At 45.2% G+C, this 16975-nt stretch overlaps 1 protein-coding gene across 1 annotated transcript in view; it reads right to left on the reverse strand.

Annotated features, from left to right (window-relative positions):
* The window catches only part of si:ch211-63b16.4 (uncharacterized), a 48109-nt gene that overhangs the window by 15479 nt on the left and 15655 nt on the right, over positions 1-16975 (reverse strand). The window contains exons 12-14 of the mRNA XM_049464145.1: positions 16214-16370; positions 13531-13614; positions 11636-11831 (exon numbers count right to left, since the gene is read on the reverse strand). Of these exons, the coding sequence (XP_049320102.1) occupies positions 11636-11831; positions 13531-13614; positions 16214-16370 (437 nt within the window). The remainder of the gene's footprint in view (positions 1-11635; positions 11832-13530; positions 13615-16213; positions 16371-16975) is intronic.

A 16975-nucleotide genomic window follows, 5' to 3' on the forward strand; every position in this document is an offset into this window, starting at 1 on the left:
CGCTAGAAATGCGCACTCTCTCCGCTTTTAGACTCTTTTGCCCGTTTTTCTGCGCTAGAAATGCGCACCCTCTTCGCTTTTAGACTGTTTACCCCGTTTTCTGTGCTAGAAATGCGCACCCCCTCCACTTTTAGACTCCTTGGCCCGTTTTTCTGCACTAGAAATGCGTACACTCTCTGCTTTTAGACTCTTTTGCCCCGTTTTTCTGCGCTAGAAATGCGCACCCCCTCCGCCTTTAGACTTTTTTGCCCCGTTTTTCTGCGCTAGAAATGCGTACCCTCTCCGCTTTTAGACTCTTTGCCCCATTTTACTGCGCTAGAAATGCGCCCCCTCTCCGCTTTTAGACTCTTTGGCCCGTTTTTCTGCGCTAGAAATGCGCACCCTCTCCGCTTTTAGACTCTCTGGCCCGTTTTACTGCGCTGGAAATACGCACTGTCTCCGCTTTTAGACTCTTTGGCCCGTTTTTCTGCGCTAGAAATGCGCACCCTCTCCACTTTTAGACTCTTTTGCCCCGTTTTCTGCGTTAGAAATGCGCACCCTCTCCACTTTTAGACTGTTTGCCCCGTATTTCTGCACTAGAAATGCACACCCTTTCCGCTTTTAGACTCTTTTGCCCCGTTTTTCTGCGCTAGAAATGCGCACCCTCTCCGCTTTTAGACTTTTTTGCCCCGTTTTTCTGCGCTAGAAATGCGCACTCTCTCCGCTTTTAGACTCTTTTGCCCGTTTTTCTGCGCTAGAAATGCGCACCCTCTTCGCTTTTAGACTGTTTACCCCGTTTTCTGTGCTAGAAATGCGCACCCCCTCCACTTTTAGACTCCTTGGCCCGTTTTTCTGCACTAGAAATGCGCACCCTCTCCGCTTTTAGACTCTCTGGCCCGTTTTACTGCGCTGGAAATACGCACTCTCTCCGCTTTTAGACTCTTTTGCCCCATTTTTCTGCAGTAAAAGTGCGCACTCTCTCTGCTTTTAGACTCTTTTGCACCGTTTTCTGCACTAGAAATGCGCACCCTCTCCACTTTTAGACTCTTTTGCCCCTTTTTTCTGCGCTAGAAATGCACACTCTCTCCGCTTTTAGACTCTTTTGCCCGTTTTTCTGCGCTAGAAATGCGCACCCTCTTCGCTTTTAGACTGTTTACCCCGTTTTCTGTGCTAGAAATGCGCACCCCCTCCACTTTTAGACTCCTTGGCCCGTTTTTCTGCACTAGAAATGCGTACACTCTCTGCTTTTAGACTCTTTTGCCCCGTTTTTCTGCGCTAGAAATGCGCACCCCCTCCGCCTTTAGACTTTTTTGCCCCGTTTTTCTGCGCTAGAAATGCATACCCTCTCCGCTTTTAGACTCTTTGCCCCATTTTACTGCGCTAGAAATGCGCCCCCTCTCCGCTTTTAGACTCTTTGGCCCGTTTTTCTGCGCTAGAAATGCGCACCCTCTCCGCTTTTAGACTCTCTGGCCCGTTTTACTGCGCTGGAAATACGCACTGTCTCCGCTTTTAGACTCTTTGGCCCGTTTTTCTGCGCTAGAAATGCGCACCCTCTCCACTTTTAGACTCTTTTGCCCCGTTTTCTGCGTTAGAAATGCGCACCCTCTCCACTTTTAGACTGTTTGCCCCGTATTTCTGCGCTAGAAATGCACACCCTTTCCGCTTTTAGACTCTTTTGCCCCGTTTTTCTGCGCTAGAAATGCGCACCCCCTCCGCCTTTAGACTTTTTTGCCCCGTATTTCTGCGCTAGAAATGCACACTCTCTCCGCTTTTAGACTCTTTGGCCCGTTTTTCTGCGCTAGAAATGCGTACCCTCTCCGCTTTTAGACTGTTTGCCCCGTTTTCTGCGCTAGAAATGCGCAATCTCTACGCTTTTAGACTCTTTTGCCCGTTTTTCTGCGCTAGAAATGCGCACCCTCTTCGCTTTTAGACTGTTTACCCCGTTTTCTGTGCTAGAAATGCGCACCCCCTCCACTTTTAGACTCCTTGGCCCGTTTTTCTGCACTAGAAATGCGCACCCTCTCCGCTTTTAGACTCTCTGGCCCGTTTTACTGCGCTGGAAATACGCACTCTCTCCGCTTTTAGACTCTTTTGCCCCATTTTTCTGCAGTAAAAGTGCACACTCTCTCTGCTTTTAGACTCTTTTGCACCGTTTTCTGCGCTAGAAATGCGCACCCTCTCCACTTTTAGACTCTTTTGCCCCTTTTTTCTGCGCTAGAAATGCACACTCTCTCCGCTTTTAGACTCTTTTGCCCGTTTTTCTGCGCTAGAAATGCGCACCCTCTTCGCTTTTAGACTGTTTACCCCGTTTTCTGTGCTAGAAATGCGCACCCCCTCCACTTTTAGACTCCTTGGCCCGTTTTTCTGCACTAGAAATGCGTACACTCTCTGCTTTTAGACTCTTTTGCCCCGTTTTTCTGCGCTAGAAATGCGCACCCCCTCCGCCTTTAGACTTTTTTGCCCCGTTTTTCTGCGCTAGAAATGCGTACCCTCTCCGCTTTTAGACTCTTTGCCCCATTTTACTGCGCTAGAAATGCGCCCCCTCTCCGCTTTTAGACTCTTTGGCCCGTTTTTCTGCGCTAGAAATGCGCACCCTCTCCGCTTTTAGACTCTCTGGCCCGTTTTACTGCGCTGGAAATACGCACTGTCTCCGCTTTTAGACTCTTTGGCCCGTTTTTCTGCGCTAGAAATGCGCACCCTCTCCACTTTTAGACTCTTTTGCCCCGTTTTCTGCGTTAGAAATGCGCACCCTCTCCACTTTTAGACTGTTTGCCCCGTATTTCTGCGCTAGAAATGCACACCCTTTCCGCTTTTAGACTCTTTTGCCCCGTTTTTCTGCACTAGAAATGCGTACACTCTCCGCTTTTAGACTCTTTTGCCCCATTTTTCTGCGCTAGAAATGCGCACCCCCTCCGCCTTTAGACTTTTTTGCCCCGTATTTCTGCGCTAGAAATGCACACTCTCTCCGCTTTTAGACTCTTTGGCCCGTTTTTCTGCGCTAGAAATGCACACCCTTTCCGCTTTTAGACTCTTTTGCCCCGTTTTTCTGCACTAGAAATGCGTACACTCTCCGCTTTTAGACTCTTTTGCCCCATTTTTCTGCGCTAGAAATGCGCACCCCCTCCGCCTTTAGACTTTTTTGCCCCGTATTTCTGCGCTAGAAATGCACACTCTCTCCGCTTTTAGACTCTTTGGCCCGTTTTTCTGCGCTAGAAATGCGTACCCTCTCCGCTTTTAGACTGTTTGCCCCGTTTTCTGCGCTAGAAATGCGCAATCTCTACGCTTTTAGACTCTTTGGCCCGTTTTCTGCGCTAGAAATGCGCACTCTCTCCACTTTTAGACTCTCTGGCCCCATTTTTCTGCAGTAGAAGTGCGCACTCTCTCCGCTTTTAGACTCTTTTGCCCCGTTTTTCTGTGTTAGAAATGCGCACTCTCTCCGCTTTTAGACTCTTTGGCCCGTTTTTCTGCGCTAGAAATGCGCACTCTCTCCGCTTTTAGACTCTTTTGCCCCATTTTTCTGCACTAGAAATGCGCACCCTCTCTGCTTTTATACTCTTTGGCCCGTTTTTCTGCGCTAGAAATGCGTACCCTCTCCGCTTTTAGACTCTTTGCCCCATTTTACTGCGCTAGAAATGCGCCCCCTCTCCGCTTTTAGACTCTTTGGCCCGTTTCTCTGCGCTGGAAATACGCACTCTCTCCGCTTTTAGACTCTTTTGCCCCATTTTTCTGCAGTAGAAGTGTGCACTCTCTCCGCTTTTAGACTCTTTTGCCCCGTTTTCTGCGTTAGAAATGCGCACTCTCTCCGCTTTTAGACGCTTTGGCCCGTTTTTCTGCGCTAGAAGTGCGCACTCTCTTCGCTTTTAGACTGTTTACCCCGTTTTCTGTGCTAGAAATGCGCACCCCCTCCGCTTTTAGACTCTTTTGCCCCGTTTTCTGCGTTAGAAATGCTCACTCTCTCCGCTTTTAGACTCTTTGGCCCGTTTTTCTGCGCTAGAAGTGCGCACTCTCTCTGCTTTTAGACTCTTTGGCCCGTTTTTCTGCGCTAGAAATGCGCACCCTCTCCACTTTTAGACTGTTTGCCCCGTATTTCTGCGCTAGAAATGCACACCCTTTCCGCTTTTAGACTCTTTTGCCCCGTTTTCTGCGCTAGAAATGCGCACCCTCTCCGCTTTTAGACTCTTTGGCCCGTTTTTCTGCGCTAGAAATGCGCACCCTCTCCACTTTTAGACTGTTTGCCCCGTATTTCTGCGCTAGAAATGCACACCCTTTCCGCTTTTAGACTCTTTTGCCCCGTTTTCTGTGCTAGAAATGCGCACCCCCTCCACTTTTAGACTCCTTGGCCCGTTTTTCTGCGCTAGAAATGCGCACCCTCTCCGCTTTTAGACTGTTTGGCCCGTTTTTCTGCGCTAGAAATGCGCACCCTCTCCGTTTTAGACTCTCTGGCCCGTTTTTCTGCGCTAGAAGTGCGCACTCTCTCCGCTTTTAGACTCTTTGGCCCGTTTTTCTGCGCTAGAAATGCGCACCCTCTCCACTTTTAGACTGTTTGCCCCGTATTTCTGCGCTAGAAATGCACACCCTTTCCGCTTTTAGACTCTTTTGCCCCGTTTTCTGCGCTAGAAATGCGCACCCTCTCCGCTTTTAGACTCTTTTGCCCCGTTTTTCTGCGCTAGAAATGCGCACTCTCTCCGCTTTTAGACTCTTTTGCCCGTTTTTCTGCGCTAGAAATGCTCACCCTCTTCGCTTTTAGACTGTTTACCCCGTTTTCTGTGTTAGAAATGCGCACCCCCTCCACTTTTAGACTCCTTGGCCCGTTTTTCTGCACTAGAAATGCGTACACTCTCTGCTTTTAGACTCTTTTGCCCCATTTTTCTGCGCTAGAAATTCGCACCCCCTCCGCCTTTAGACTTTTTTGCCCCGTTTTTCTGCGCTAGAAATGCGCACCCTTTCCGCTTTTAGACTCTTTTGCCCCGTTTTCTGCGCTAGAAATGCGCACCCTCTCCGCTTTTAGACTCTTTTGCCCCGTTTTTCTGCGCTAGAAATTCGCACTCTCTCCGCTTTTAGACTCTTTTGCCCGTTTTTCTGCGCTAGAAATGCGCACCCTCTTCGCTTTTAGACTGTTTACCCCGTTTTCTGTGCTAGAAATGCGCACCCCCTCCACTTTTAGACTCCTTGGCCCGTTTTTCTGCACTAGAAATGCGTACACTCTCTGCTTTTAGATTCTTTTGCCCCGTTTTTCTGCGCTAGAAATGCGCACCCCCTCCGCCTTTAGACTTTTTTGCCCCGTTTTTCTGCGCTAAAAATGCGCACTCTCTCCGCTTTTAGACTCTTTGGCCCGTTTTTCTGCGCTAGAAATGCGCACCCTCTCCGCTTTTAGACAGTTTGCCCCGTTTTCTGCGCTAGAAATGCGCAATCTCTCCGCTTTTAGACTCTTTGGCCCGTTTTTCTGCGCTAGAAATGCACACCCTCTCCGCTTTTAGACTGTTTGCCCTGTTTTCTGCGCTAGAAATGCGCACTTTCTCCGCTTTTAGACTCTTTGGCCCGTTTTTCTGCGTTAGAAATGCACACCCTCTCCGCTTTTAGACTGTTTGCCCCGTTTTCTGCTCTAGAAATGCGCACTCTCTCCGCTTTTAGACTCTTTTGCTCCATTTTTCTGCACTAGAAGTGCGCACTCTCTCCGCTTTTAGACTCTTTTGCCCCGTTTTTCAGTGTTAGAAATGCGCACCCTCTCCGCTTTTAGACTCTTTTGCCCCGTTTTTCTGCGCTAGAAATGCACACTCTCTCCGCTTTTAGACTCTTTTGCCCATTTTTATGCGCTAGAAATGCGCACCCTCTTCGCTTTTAGACTGTTTGCCCCGTTTTCTGCGCTAGAAATGCGCACCCCCTCCGCTTTTAGACTGTTTGCCCCGTTTTCTGCGCTAGAAATGCGCACTCTCTCCGCTTTTAGACTCTTTTGCCCCATTTTTCTGCACTAGAAGTGCGCACTCTCTCCGCTTTTAGACTCTTTTGCCCCGTTTTTCTGCACTAGAAATGCGCACCCCCTCCGCTTTTAGACTTTTTTGCCTAGTTTTTCTGCGCTAGAAATGCGCACCCCCTCCGCTTTTAGACTCTTTGGCCCGTTTTTCTGCGCTAGAAATGCATACCCTCTCCGCTTTTAGACTCTTTGGCACGTTTTACTGCGCTAGAAATGCGCACCCTCTCCGCTTTTAGACTCTTTGGCCCGTTTTTCTGTGCTAGAAATGCGCACCCTCTCCGCTTTTAGACTCTTTGGCCCGTTTTACTGCGCTGGAAATGTGCACTCTCTCCGCTTTTAGACTCTTTTGCCCCGTTTTTCTGCACTAGAAATGCGCACCCCCTCCGCCTTTAGACTTTTTTGCCCCGTTTTTCTGCGCTAGAAATGCGCACCCTTTCCGCTTTTAGACTCTTTTGCCCCATTTTTCTGCACTAGAAGTGCGCACTCTCTCCGCTTTTAGACTCTTTTGCCCCGTTTTTCTGCACTAGAAATGCGCACCCCCTCCGCTTTTAGACTTTTATGCCTAGTTTTTCTGCGCTAGAAATGCGCACCCCCTCCGCTTTTAGACTCTTTGGCCCGTTTTTCTGCTCTAGAAATGCATACCCTCTCCGCTTTTAGACTCTTTGGCACGTTTTACTGCGCTAGAAATGCGCACCCTCTCCGCTTTTAGACTCTTTGGCCCGTTTTTCTGTGCTAGAAATGCGCACCCTCTCCGCTTTTAGACTCTTTGGCCCGTTTTACTGCGCTGGAAATGTGCACTCTCTCCGCTTTTAGACTCTTTTGCCCCGTTTTTCTGCACTAGAAATGCGCACCCCCTCCGCCTTTAGACTTTTTTGCCCCGTTTTTCTGCGCTAGAAATGCGCACCCTTTCCGCTTTTAGACTCTTTTGCCCCGTTTTCTGCGCTAGAAATGCGCACCCTCTCCGCTTTTAGACTCTTTTGCCCCGTTTTTCTGCGCTAGAAATGCGCACTCTCTCCGCTTTTAGACTCTTTTGCCCGTTTTTCTGCGCTAGAAATGCGCACCCTCTTCGCTTTTAGACTGTTTACCCCGTTTTCTGTGCTAGAAATGCGCACCCCCTCCACTTTTAGACTCCTTGGCCCGTTTTTCTGCACTAGAAATGCGTACACTCTCTGCTTTTAGACTCTTTTGCCCCGTTTTTCTGCGCTAGAAATGCGCACCCTCTCCGCTTTTAGACTCTTTGGCCCGTTTTACTGCGCTGGAAATGTGCACTCTCTCCGCTTTTAGACTCTTTTGCCCCGTTTTTCTGCACTAGAAATGCGCACCCCCTCCGCCTTTAGACTTTTTTGCCCCGTTTTTCTGCGCTAGAAATGCGCACCCTTTCCGCTTTTAGACTCTTTTGCCCCGTTTTCTGCGCTAGAAATGCGCACCCTCTCCGCTTTTAGACTCTTTTGCCCCGTTTTTCTGCGCTAGAAATGCGCACTCTCTCCGCTTTTAGACTCTTTTGCCCGTTTTTCTGCGCTAGAAATGCGCACCCTCTTCGCTTTTAGACTGTTTACCCCGTTTTCTGTGCTAGAAATGCGCACCCCCTCCACTTTTAGACTCCTTGGCCCGTTTTTCTGCACTAGAAATGCGTACACTCTCTGCTTTTAGACTCTTTTGCCCCGTTTTTCTGCGCTAGAAATGCGCACCCCCTCCGCCTTTAGACTTTTTTGCCCCGTTTTTCTGCGCTAGAAATGCGCACCCTCTCCGCTTTTAGACTCTTTGGCCCGTTTTACTGCGCTGGAAATGCGCACTCTCTCTGCTTTTAGACTCTTTTGCCCCATTTTTCTGCACTAGAAGTGGGCACTCTCTCCGCTTTTAGACTCTTTTGCCCCATTTTTCTGTGTTAGAAATGTGCACTCTCTCCGCTCTTAGACTCTTTGGCCCGTTTTTCTGCGCTAGAAATGCGCACCCTGTCCGCTTTTAGACTGTTTGCCCCGTTTTCTGCGCTAGAAATGCGCAATCTCTCCGCTTTTAGACTCTTTGGCCCGTTTTTCTGCGCTAGAAATGCACACCCTCTCCGCTTTTAGACTCTTTGGCCCGTTTTTCTGCGTTAGAAATGCACACCCTCTCCGCTTTTATACTGTTTGCCCCGTTTTCTGCGCTAGAAATGCGCACTCTCTCCGCTTTTAGACTCTTTTGCTCCATTTTTCTGCACTAGAAGTGCGCACTCTCTCCGCTTTTAGACTCTTTTGCCCCGTTTTTCAGTGTTAGAAATGCGCACCCTCTCCGCTTTTAGACTCTTTTGCTCCATTTTTCTGCACTAGAAGGGCGCACTCTCTCCGCTTTTAGACTCTTTTGCCCATTTTTCTGCGCTAGAAATGCGCACCCTCTTCGCCTTTAGACTGTTTGCACCGTTTTCTGCGCTAGAAATGCGCACCCCCTCCGCTTTTAGACTGTTTGCCCCATTTTCTGCGCTAGAAATGCGCACTTTCTCCGCTTTTAGACTCTTTTGCCCCATTTTTCTGCACTAGAAGTGCGCACTCTCTCCGCTTTTAGACTCTTTTGCCCCGTTTTTCTGCGCTAGAAATGCGCACCCCCTCCGCTTTTAGACTTTTTTGCCTAGTTTTTCTGCGGTAGAAATGCGCACCCCCTCCGCTTTTAGACTCTTTGGCCCGTTTTTCTGCGCTAGAAATGCGTATCCTCTCCGCTTTTAGACTCTTTGGCACGTTTTACTGCCCTAGAAATGCGCACCCTCTCAGCTTTTAGACTCTTTGGCCCGTTTTTCTGCGCTAGAAATGCGCACCCTCTCCGCTTTTAGACTCTTTGGCCCGTTTTACTGCGCTGGAAATGTGCACTCTCTCCGCTTTTAGACTCTTTTGCCCCGTTTTTCTGCACTAGAAATGCGCACTCTCTCCGCCTTTAGACTCTTTTGCCCGTTTTTCTGTGCGAGAAATGCGCACCCTCTTCACTTTTAGACTGTTTGCCCCGTTTTCTGCGCTAGAAATGCGCATCCTCTCCGCTTTTAGACTTTTTGGCCCGTTTTTCTGCGCTAGAAATGCGCACCCTCTCCGCTTTTAGACTCTTTGCCCCGTTTTACTGCGCTAGAAATGCACATCCTCTTCGCTTTTAGACTCTTTGGCCCGTTTTTCTGCGCTAGAAATGCACACCCTCTCCGCTTTTAGACTCTTTGCCCCGTTTTACTGCGCTAGAAATGCGCATCCTCTCCGCTTTTAGACTCTTTTTCCCGTTTTTCTGCGCTAGAAATGCGCACCCTCTCCGCTTTTAGACTCTTTAGCCCGTTTTTCTGCCCTAGAAATGCGCACCCTCTCCGCTTTTAGACTCTTTTGCCCGTTTTTCTGCGCTAGAAATGCGCACCCTCTCCGCTTTTAGACTCTTTAGCCCGTTTTTCTGCGCTAGAAATGCGCACCCTCTCCGCTTTTAGACTGTTTGCCCCGTTTTTCTGCACTAGAAATGCGCACCCCCTCCGCTTTTAGACTCTTTGGCCCGTTTTTCTGCGCTAGAAATGCGCACCCTCACCGCTTTTAGACTCTTTTGCCCCGTTTTTGTGCGCTAGAAATGAGCACTCTCTGCCCTTTTAGACTCTTTGGCCCGTTTCTGACACCTAGCGTTCAAACGTTGAATCTCACATTATAAAAACCTGCTTAACAGCGGGCCAACTTTCATTCTATCTCTAAAATACCTCGCGGGCCGCTCCAAAAAAGGAAACGGGCCGCACCTGGCCCAAGGGCCGTAGTTTGGACACCCCTGCCGTAGAGGCTTAGGTACCGGTACAGCCTAGCCTTCGGCACCACTGCCGCGTCCAGCCGGGAGAGCGTTCGGTGCTCAGCAGGTACCTTATATTTTCTTTATAACTGGTTTTACTCTCCCATTAATTTATATTAGGCTAACAAATTAATTCTATAAAAATGATAATAGTTTTTTGTGTAATAGTGTAATATAATGATATATTTGTCCTACATCTTACAATTACATTTGGTCACATCTAAAACACATTTAAAATATCAAAATAAATTATCGGATTTATCAAAATTGCAATATAAATGCCCCACTCAAATAAACTAAATAATCTTAAAAACACTGTATTATTTTTAGTTTAGACCATCAATTATAGTTATATAATTATTAGTCTCATGTGAGCCATTTATAGGATCGTCCCTAATTTCATTATATATTTTTTTTTTCTTTCCCTTATTTTTACAGTGTACAGTTGGAACTAATTCAATAAACAAAACTCTAGGTTGACACGCATATAGTGCATAATATTATGCTTTACACTATATTTGATAATACAGAGACAGTCCTCCTGCATCAGTAAAAGGTTTATTTCCTTTATTCATCACTGGAACTGATTGTATTTATGTTCCTCCAATATAGGCAAGGCCGCGGGTAGAGACGCCTCGCAAAATCTAAACACAGTATTATTTAACTTTAAAAATACAGTATTAATAAGCTTTAGGTTATATTTTATTTTTATTTTTTACTCAGTAATTGGGAGTTTTTCAATGTAGCGAAGTAAATTACTTGTGTCAAAATGAACTTGAGTAAAAGTAAAATTACCTATTTTAAAAACTACTTTAAAAATGACAATTTACTCATAAAATCTACTTCAATCACAGTAACATGAGAAAATGTAATTCGTCACGTATGTCTATTTGTGTCCTTGTTGTATTGTACATATAGTGTCTTCCATTCTTTTATACTTATAATCTTATTTTCTGTACTTGCTGTAATTTTGGGAAGGAGAGTAACGTAATTTCAAATATCTGTATGTCCTGTACATATGCAGTATTGACCATAAAAACTACTTGACTTGACTTTTGAAATAAGGTGCTGTGGACTGATGAAACTACAGTTGAGTTATTTGGAGGGTGGTATGCATGGTGGAAAAAGAAGGCAGCACTGTGGATACTTTAACAAGACAATGACTCAAAACACTATTGAAAATCTCAAAATCAAATTTTTCTGTTGGAGTGCCCAAATGTATGCCTAATTTTGTTTAAAGAATTATTGCACACGTTCTGTAAATCCAATAAACCTTATTTCACTTCTCAAATATCACTGTGTTCATCTGCTACATGATATATTTAACTGAAATTGCTGATCTGAACAATCAATGATTATAAAGGGAAATGATGAAAATTATCAGGAGTGCCCGAACTTTTTCATACCACTGTATGTACTAAGGTATTCCTCATTAATTTTCTGAAATAATGGGAATTAAAGAGAGTTGAGGCTTCTGCTGGAGTAACAGTCTTTACTCTCCAGAAATTACATCACTAGATTTTAGAGCATTGCTGTGAGGATTCTAGAATTGCATTTAGTTACAAAACAAGCATTAGTGAGTTCAGGATCTTAGACGGTGACCACCTCACCTCTAACTGCTTAATTAATTTCAGAAGTACTGAATGGAGCACCATCATCCCACACTTTATACCACTCTAGCACACTCCTGGCACGGCTTATTCAACTGGCAGTACTTCTCCACAGGGACTAGACAAGCTGTGTGTTTGCATTTGCACAGTGTCAGCAATTTGATCTGTGTCAACAATGATTCCAGTACCTGAATGCATTTGTTATAAGGGGCTCCACTTATAACGTTTGCTCCACTAGCTACAATTTTTTTGTAACTGTAGGTTAAATGTCTATCAAATCAATTATTTACTAATTAATACCCCTCTTTACCATCCACAGCTCTGCTTTTCTGTCCAATGGTCAGAGATCCATGGCCATGGTGTCCATTCATCTCTGTGGGTGATGGTTTCTCCAGCTTTGGGAGAAAAGGGTGGCTCTCTGAGCCTTCCAAGCTGCTTCTATGTTTGAGTTTGGGCTTGGCTAGAGACCCAGATGTTGCCAGGATAGGAGGCAGGCAGGCCTGAAACTGCACAAAACACAACATGTCAAACTAATAAGCGATACAGTTTTTTATTGTCATCAGAAGAAGTTGGGACAATAAGGAAAATGCACATGACTTTTATTTAATTGCAGACGTTATGAACCCAAGACATTGCATGTTTTGTCTGTTCAATTTTTTTTTTTTTTAATGTATCCCATGCATTCATATCTTTCTGACCTACTACAGATTAAACAAAAGTTGGGATGGGGTCAATAAAAAATATGATTTTAAACCCATGATATCAAAACATGACTGTAATTATGATTTTGGTACAACAGCAGAATCCATGAAATGCTGAGGAGAAAAGCTGGGCAGAATATGGGTACCTCTGTGTTTACTTTGGTCAAGATAGGCGTCAAAGCTTAAGCAATAAAGGCTTGGCCAGAACAGACTGGAGTTTAGACTGGGGGAGGCTGAGATATGCTGGCTGAGAGCTTTAAAGCACTTAGATTGGTTTGGGCTCCGCTAATTGAAGTGTCTGGAAGCTTCTTTAGTTATACTTTGCTTCTTTCTTTTTGTTTTTTTGCTCATGATGCATCACACCAGAGACAACATAAATCAGGATCTCATGTAACTACGTTCACATTACCAGAGACTTAGTGACTCAGTTGTGATTTTTTTTGCTCAATGTGGTTTAGATTTGATTTTTTCATGACTTTGTGAACGTTCCAAATATGTTTTTTTTTTCAGATCAGATTTGAGTCACTTTCATATTTGTCCTAAATTGGATCTTATCCAATCCGTGAATGTGAACGGTGAATTAATGTGTCTTTTTGTTTTTGCGCATGCGCTATGTGGTTCTCTCTCGTACCCACACATCTCTTGGTGCAGCTATAGCTGCAAAAACAGCAAAAGCAAACCACCTGGCCTTTTTATCACCTCCTCAACATGAGCATGTACAGGGGCTGGACAATAAAACTGAAACACCTGGTTTCAGACCGCAATAATGTATTGTCCCGATGAACAGTTCTGGTGGAAACAGGATAGGTGAGGTGAACATTAAATTCTGCCGTGATTTGGGCAGCCGTGGTTTTATGTTTTTTCGATACAATCCGGGTTAGCACCCAAACATCCCTTTCAGCTTCCTCCTGAGTCCACAGTTAATCCTGTTGGATGTGGTTGGTCCTTCTTTGGTGATAGACTGACATTACCCTGGATACCGTGGCTCTTAAAAAATACACCCATAATGTTGTGTGCATTAAAATATTTTGAGCAAAACTGTGCTCTTACTCTGCTAACTGAACCTTCACACTCTTACTGGTGCAATGTGCAAGCAATTCATTTAGCCATGAAACCTCCCACACTAACATGACAGGTGTAATAGGATATAGCACTAAATCATTAACCAAACATATAATATCTTTGGTACATAGCGTCTGCACTCAAATAAAAGTCAAACAACAAAAAAGTAATTTTCATACTGTCCTTACTTTCACTGATCATTCAACTTTGGTCCAGAACAGTTAATATTGTTACTTTGGGAACTAAGCATAACAAAGGAGATCATAATAAAAAAAATAAAATAAAGCAGGCCACTGATAAATGACTGTTTGTTTGTGATGATCAGGTACTAAGAGCTATTTAAGACCTTCATACCAAAAGTTTACTGAGGCTTGTTTAAGCAACCTTCTCACAACAGTGTCTAAAGCTCACAGAACCCCACTCTGGTCTTTATGGGACTCACTCGTCTGTCCGCACTGACCAGAGGCAGCGTCTGTGTTCTGGTCAGGGGAAGGGGGCTCCTTTCTGCTGGCCACATGTTCTGCACCTGTCAAGACAGAGACAGAGGTGTATTTAAATATTATTGTACCAGATATAACATGTGAGGTCTGTTTAAACATGATTATAAATGCCCATATTTACCTGTGCAGGTGTGTAGCATATCTGTACAGTATGTTTACCTGTGCAGGTGTGTAGCATATCTGTACAGTATGTTTACCTGTGCAGGTGTGTAGCATATCTGTACAGTATGTTTACCTGTGCAGGTGTGTAGCATATCTGTACAGTATGTTTATCTGTGCAGTATATATGTATAGTATATATGTACAGTATGTTTACCTGTGCACGTGTGTAGTATATACGTGCAATATGTTTACCTGTGCAGGTGTGTAGCATGTCTTTACAGTATGTTTACCTGTGCAGGTGTGTAGTATATATGTGCAGTATGTTTACCTGTGCAGGTGTGTAGTATATATGGGCAGTATGTTTACCTGTGCAGGTGTGTAGTATATATGTGCAGTATGTTTACCTGTGCAGGTGTGTAGTATATATGTGCAGTATGTTTACCTGTGCAGTTGTGTAGTATATATGTGCAGTATGTTTACCTGTGCAGGTGTGTAGTATATATGTGCAGTATGTTTACCTGTGCAGGTGTGTAGTATATATGTACAGTATGTTTACCTGTGCAGTTGTGTAGTATATATGTGCAGTATGTTTACCTGTGCAGGTGTGTAGTATATATGTGCAGTATGTTTACCTGTGCAGGTGTGTAGTATATATGTACAGTATGTTTACCTGTGCAGGTGTGTTGTATATTTGTGCAGTATGTTTACCTGTGCAGGTGTGTAGTATATATGTGCAGTATGTTTACCTGTGCAGGTGTGTAGTATATATGTGCAGTATGTTTACCTGTGCAGGTGTGTAGTATATATGTGCAGTATGTTTACCTGTGCAGGTGTGTAGTATACAGGTGCTGGTCAACGAATTAGAATAATTTGAAATAGTGCAATCATGAAATTCTTTGAATGCATTTTTTGTGCAGAAAGCAAATCAGGTGTTCACCGCACCTGTCCTACTCGTTAGACTAATCACAGAACTCGTTACCTGGAAAAAAGTTTGCTCAGCTGAGCTTTCCAAAAGGCCTATTTAGGCCATTTAACTGTGACACTGTTGTTTTATTGAATTAGAATAATGGAGAAACCGTTTCATTGAATTAGAATAAATGCTCGAATTTTTGTTTTCTGTGAAGAGTGTTCACTGTGCAGTATAAAGTCAGGGTTGAGTAGAATTTCTAAGTTGTAAAATCAATCATGGGTAAGCAGCGCGACCTCTCAACCGGAATAGTGGCTCAAATTCAAGCCCTTCGCCAACAAGGCTTGACCCAAACTAAAATTGCTGAGCAGCTCGGCATCAGCCAGTCTTCCATCTGCAAAGCTCTCAAGAAAAACTGCAGCAAGCGCACCAACTGTTCCGGCGTCCGAAAAACTTCTGCTCGCGACAACAAGCAGCTGAGAAAGATCGCAGTCAGCAAGTCCACTTCCGAGCTCACCGACTTGTGGAACAAGCAGACCGGCGCTGACGTCTCCAGATCAACCACTTACCGTCGTCTGCGCGAACTCTGCTTCAAATCTCGCATTCCAGCAGTAAAACCGATGCTGAACAAGGAACAAATGGAGAAACGGCTGAAGTGGGCCAAAGAACACGGCGAGTGGACTGCTGAAGACTGGCAGAAAGTGGTCTTCAGTGACGAATCACGCTTCTGCATCTCCTTCGGTGACCAAGGTCCTCGTGTCTGGCGTCGTGGTGGCGAAACCTACAACCACGAGTGCGTGAAAAGATCCGTCAAGTTTCCCCAGAGCGTTATGCATGGGGATGCATGTCCGCTCGAGGTGTAGGGAAACTCTGCTTCCTCAAGAAGACTGTCAATGCTGCCGTATATCAAGATGTTCTGGAAACGTTCCTGATTCCGACTGTTGAGGAACAGTTCGGCGAAGAAGACTTCATATTTCAACAGGATCTTGCACCGGCTCATGCGGCAAAGTCGACCAAAGATTGGTTCACTAAAAAACAGCTTGAAGTTTTGGCATGGCCGGCCAACTCGCCTGACCTCAATGTCATTGAAAACCTTTGGGCCATCGTCAAGCGGAAAATTCGCGACAGAAAGCCTACTACGCTGGACCAACTGAAGCAGAACATCGCCACTGCCCGGGAAGCTGTGAGTGCGGAAACTTGCGACAAGCTGGTCAAATCGATGCCGCGGAGACTTCAGGCAGTCATACAAGCCAAGGGGGCAGCCACAAAATACTGAGAAAGTGATGATTGTAATTATAATAAAAATTATTCTAATTCAATGAAACGGTTTCTCCATTATTCTAATTCAATAAAACAACAGTGTCACAGTTAAATGGCCTAAATGGGCCTTTTGGAAAGCTCAGCTGAGCAAACTTTTTTCCAGGTAACGAGTTCTGTGATTAGTCTAACGAGTAGGACAGGTGCGGTGAACACCTGATTTGCTTTCTGCACAAAAAATGCATTCAAAGAATTTCATGATTGCACTATTTCAAATTATTCTAATTCGTTGACCAGCACCTATATGTGCAGTATGTTTACCTGTGCAGGTGTGTAGTATATATGTGCAGTATGTTTACCTGTGCAGGTGTGTGGTGTGTCTGCGAGGTGTGTATTGGCCGTGAATGTATTCTCATGGCTTGGGCGGCAAACTGAAGGCAGCTTGTGGTCTCAGTGACTGAGGATGACTGGGTCGCCACATTTACCAGCAGACACGTATAACAGTTTCCTCCTAGACTGTACCAAAAAACACAACAACCAGAACACAGCTTTAAACAAAGCCTTAAAGTGGACATAAAACATTTTGGTTTGTACAGGTTATCTAGGGGATTAAATATGATGGAACTTATTTGAGGGGGCGCCGCTATTTTGCCTGTGCAGCACTGGTGACGTCACAAGGTCGGTTGGTTGGTTGAAGTGCCAGGTATATTAGCTAGCGGTCAGGGTTAAGGAGAAGAGTTTGTTGGTTGCCGAGATTATAGATAAAGACGAAGCTGAATGGGGTTTTGATGAGATTCCTAGAAACCCAATGGCTTATGCTTTCAAGCCGGTGAGGAGACGAGACAGATTAACAGTACAAACTTGAGGAGCAGCCAGAGGTTACCGTACAAGTGGAAAGGGGCGGTAACACTTACTTTACCTTGTGCAGATGCAGTTCATTAAGACCATAGACTGTGTATAGCTGGACAGAGCATCAGCTCTCAAAAATGAAGCCACCACAGGTCTGGCGCCCCCTGCTGTTCGGTTACAGAAAGTTGTGTAAGGCTTGCTGGGTAGCTAGCTTCATCTAGATAACGTTAGCTACTTAGCTAGCATTGGTTAGCTATCTTTACATGGCTAGC

Source organism: Astyanax mexicanus, chromosome 14, assembly GCF_023375975.1.
Source record: "Astyanax mexicanus isolate ESR-SI-001 chromosome 14, AstMex3_surface, whole genome shotgun sequence".
NCBI lineage: Eukaryota > Metazoa > Chordata > Actinopteri > Characiformes > Acestrorhamphidae > Astyanax > Astyanax mexicanus.